Genomic DNA, 4,246 nt, shown 5'->3' on the forward strand with positions numbered 1-4,246 from the left:
CACTCAACCACCCACACAGCCCCAGTTGCAGCCCAGCCAGGGACCCAGACGCGCACAGGCTCGCGGGCTGACAGCCGCAGACATGCACACACCTTCACAGCTGGTGCACAGACCGGGGCTGCCCGCCTGTCTCACACACACCTTGTCTTTGCGCACTCACTCAGGTGAGCTCTTCCCTCTCTTCCTCCAGCCGCCCTGGGCACGCTGGAGTTTGACCTTCTCTATGACCAGGCTTCCTGCACTCTGCACTGTAGTATCCTCAGGGCTAAGGTGGGTGCTCCCTGCCTCCCCCTGCTGGCCTCCTATCCTGAGAGGGGCGGGTTTCCATTCTCCCTTCCCTCGTGTCCGACTCTTTGCACCCCATGGACTCTAAAGTCTATGGAATTCTCCAGGTCAGAGTACTGGAGTAGCCTTTCCCTTCTCCACTCCCTTCCCTTCCCCAGGCCTAATTCCTGCTCCTCCCCTCCAGCCCCTAAATGTCCACGCTGTAGAGAGACAGAGAGGGAGAGGGTAGGTGGGTTGGCAGGCCTGGAGCTCACAGCCGTCTCCCCTCTCATCCTCCCCAGGGCCTCAAGCCCATGGATTTCAATGGCCTGGCTGACCCCTATGTCAAGCTGCACCTGCTGCCTGGAGCCTGCAAGGTACTGGCTGGCCTCTCCCCTCCCCTAGTCCCCCAGCTTGTGGGTTCCCAACCTTCTCCAGCCTCTGTGAGTCTGGAGGACACGTACTGTGAATCCTTCATCCCCTCACCTAAGGCCAATAAACTAAAAACTAAGACTCAGAGGAACACGCTGAATCCCGTGTGGAACGAGGACCTGACGTATAGCGGGATCACGGTTGATGACATCACGCACAAGGTGCTCAGGTGAGGGGTCCATCCTCCTCGGTCCCGAGCATTCCAGCTCAGCACCTCCTTGGGGACAGCTGTCATTGGAACCTTCTTTGGTTGGTTGACCCACCTCCCCTTAAGCCCTCAGATGCTCCAGAACCATCAGTGATTCCCCACCCCCTTCAGGAACAGGCCAAAATGTTTCCCTGACTTTCCTGCCACCCCCCTCCCCCAAATATCTCCTACTGCTCCTCCGTGGACTGCCCTCTTGTGAGGGTTCTTCACTCCTGACCTTTGTCTGCTGTGCCTCTTCCTGCCTCCTCTCTCTGCCGGCCTGAACCCCACTCATCATCCAAGGCTCTGCCTCCTCTTGCAGTCTTTCCCTGGACACTGGGATGCCTTCTCAGTGTCCTGACTCAAGTCAGACCTATGCAGCCCGTTGTTGCCAGTGTCTCCCTCGTCTCTAAGGAGTGAGGTGTCAAGGGACAGGAATGGGAATGAGGTTCAGGGAGGTTAAGTGCTCAAGGTCATGCTGTGGCTATGTGGCAAAGCTGGGAACTGAACATTCCTACAGGATAGAGCTGCTCAAAAGCATCACAGCTGAAGACAGGGCAGGGGGCTGCAGAGGGGGATGGATGGAAGTAAAAGCAGTATATTTTTGTTAAGTTATTTGGTTCTGTCAGGTCTCAGGGGAACTTAGTTGCAGCATGTGGGATCCAGTTCCCTGACCAGGGATGGAACCCAGGCCCCCTGCGTTGGGAGCATGGAGTCTTAGCCACCGGACCACCAGAGAAGTCCCAAAGCAGTATCTTTTAATTCCTGGGCTCATGAGTATCTTTAGGCTGGCTCCTGCTCCACAGAGTAAAGGACAAGGGCTCTGCGGGGGAGGGGTGGGCTCCTGGTCCGACTGCGCAAGGCTCCTCCAGGCCCTTCTGGCTCTGACGTCCTGGTCTCGTGACCCATATTCACCAGTGCACACCGTGTGCACGTTTAGTTGGATCCTGTCCCCAGGCCCTGAATGGAGGCAGTTATGTGTGTGTAGGGCGGAGGGGGCAATGTTCCCAAGATTTGTGAGGGTTTCCTCAGCAAGCTGAGCAGGTCCTGATGGACAGGGGCAGCCTGAGCAGCTGGAAAGCAAGGGGCTGAGGCATAGGCAAACCAAAGCACTCTCCTCAAGCTCCAGGGCTGGTGCTGGAGACAGCTGTTTTACAAGTGAGGGGTTTGGTGACTCAGACAATAAAGGATCTGCCTGTAATGCAGGAGACCCAGGTTCAACCCTTGGGTTGGCAAGATCCCCCAGAGGAGGAAATGGCAACCCACTCCAGTATTCTTGCCTGGGAAATCCTATGGACAGAGGAACCTGGAGGGCTACAGTCCATGGGGTCGCAGAGTAGGACACAACTGAACAACAGTATTGAGGGCAGACCTGGGACCAGTCTCGGGTGCTCAAAATTCAGTTGGGGACCTTTCCCACCTCAGAGTGGGGCTCAGGTACCCCAGGGGGCCTTGACCCTGCAGTTCCCCACCAGGATCTCTGTCTGTGATGAAGACAAGCTGAGCCACAACGAGTTCATCGGGGAGATCCGAGTACCCCTCCGCCGCCTCAAGCCTTCACAGAAGAAGCATTTTAACATCTGCCTTGAGCGCCAGGTTCCGGTCTGTGTGGGGCGGTGGGGTACCACGGCAAGGGGGCTCAGGGGAGACCAGGTTTCCAGAACTTTCTCTCCGCCCCCTCAGCTGGCTTCACCCTCTTCCATGTCTGCGGCACTGAGGGGCATCTCCTGTTACCTGAAGGAGGTGAGCCACCCGCGGGGGACTTGTGGGAGGTGATGGGGGTGCCGCTGACCCCCGTGTCTGCCCACAGCTGGAGCAGGCGGAGCAGGGGCCGGGGCTGCTGGAAGAGCGTGGGCGCATCCTGCTGAGCCTCAGCTACAGCTCTCGGCGCCATGGGCTGCTGGTGGGCATCTTGCGCTGCGCCCACCTGGCTGCCATGGACGTCAACGGCTACTCCGACCCCTATGTCAAGACGTGAGCTCCTGCCCTGTCCTGAGGCCTGTCCTCCCCTCCCCAGGGACCTGCCCCCAGCCCCATCCTCCTCTGGGGTCTGGCCTGTCCCTGACCTACCTGCCCCCCACCCCCCCCACTCCCATTCCCCCCGCTCCTTGGCAGGTACCTGAGGCCAGATGTGGATAAGAAATCCAAGCATAAAACACGCGTAAAGAAGAAGACTCTCAACCCGGAATTTAATGAGGTGAATGGGACCGAGACCAGAAATTGAGGGGGGAGCTGGGGCTGGGGACAGCGCCTCATGGAAGGTGTGACCTGCCCTGTCTCAGGAGTTCTTCTATGATATGGAGCTCTCCACTCTGGCCACCAAGACTCTGGAAGTCACAGTCTGGGACTATGACATCGGCAAATCCAACGACTTCATCGGTAAGGAAGGAGCCTGCTGGGTGGTGCCCGATGGAGGGCAGCCTAGCAGCCAGCCAGGCCCTGATCTTGCCTGCCTCTGCTGCTCCCCAGGTGGCGTGTCCCTGGGGCCAGGCGCCCGGGGAGAGGCCCGGAAGCACTGGAGTGACTGTCTGCAGCAGCCGGACGCGGCCCTGGAGCGCTGGCACACTCTGACCAGCCAGCTGCCCCCCGCGGCTGGGGCTCTGCCCTCAGCCTGAGCGGCCCCCTTGGGGCCAGGTCCAGTACCCAACCTTCGCACGAGTGTATTGCACGTTTACACGGGGTGGATGCCCCACCCCGCACTACCTGTCTTATTTCGTGAGAGTCTCCGTGACCGTGGGTCTGTCTTCTTGTGAGGGACTGTGGAGATCTATATTCACATATGCAAACTTCCTTCTGCCTGACTCGCTACAACCTGCAAATATGCAAACCACCCATCCTGAGCACACCTGTGGGAGGGTCCAACAGAGCCCCGGGCCGGCTGCTGCTTCTCTCTCCTGCCTCTCCAGGCTGCCCGTTCCCCTCCCCTACAGGAGGAGGTCGGATTAGGTGGGGTTTGGAGGAGAACGTTTCCAAAAAAAGAAAAGGACAAAAAACAAAGAGCCACTTCTTTAATACACAATCTTCATTTAAAAAACCACACACGTACACATATACACACACACACACACACACACAATACCTAGCCCTGTACAGCTGCCCTTTTAAGCGGGGGGCCACCGCAGGGTCTCTGCCTCTCTGAGAGGTGACAGACGGCCCTGGCCACTCCTTTAAATAACTGTCCTCTGGATCGGGCTGGGATGTGAGGGCAGGACCCCTGCCCTCCCTGGAGAGGGCCCACCTTCTGGGGGACATTCGTGCATGTTTACGCCTTTTCTGATTGTGTCCGTGGCCGCAGCATGGCAACTGGGCATCAATAAACTTCTCTGCGGAAGCTGGGGGCTCGTGTGTGCTGGCTCCAAGGGG

At 58.3% G+C, this 4,246-nt stretch overlaps 2 protein-coding genes across 2 annotated transcripts in view; one reads left to right on the top strand and one right to left on the bottom strand.

Annotated features, from left to right (window-relative positions):
- DOC2A (double C2-like domains, alpha) overlaps positions 1-4,240 on the top strand; it is a 4,759-nt gene extending 519 nt beyond the window's left edge. Inside the window, exons 2-10 of the mRNA XM_010837295.1 lie at positions 191-270; positions 567-641; positions 756-865; positions 2,359-2,485; positions 2,567-2,626; positions 2,694-2,857; positions 2,999-3,080; positions 3,166-3,262; positions 3,353-4,240. Coding sequence (XP_010835597.1) covers positions 191-270; positions 567-641; positions 756-865; positions 2,359-2,485; positions 2,567-2,626; positions 2,694-2,857; positions 2,999-3,080; positions 3,166-3,262; positions 3,353-3,498 — 941 coding nt within the window. The 3' untranslated portion in view covers positions 3,499-4,240. The remainder of the gene's footprint in view (positions 1-190; positions 271-566; positions 642-755; positions 866-2,358; positions 2,486-2,566; positions 2,627-2,693; positions 2,858-2,998; positions 3,081-3,165; positions 3,263-3,352) is intronic.
- Positions 4,194-4,246, bottom strand: part of INO80E (INO80 complex subunit E) — a 7,695-nt gene continuing 7,642 nt past the window's right edge. Inside the window, exon 8 of the mRNA XM_010837433.1 lies at positions 4,194-4,232. Coding sequence (XP_010835735.1) covers positions 4,194-4,232 — 39 coding nt within the window. The remainder of the gene's footprint in view (positions 4,233-4,246) is intronic.

This window comes from Bison bison, unplaced genomic scaffold, assembly GCF_000754665.1.
Source record: "Bison bison bison isolate TAMUID 2011002044 unplaced genomic scaffold, Bison_UMD1.0 scf7180017864072, whole genome shotgun sequence".
Lineage (NCBI taxonomy): Eukaryota > Metazoa > Chordata > Mammalia > Artiodactyla > Bovidae > Bison > Bison bison.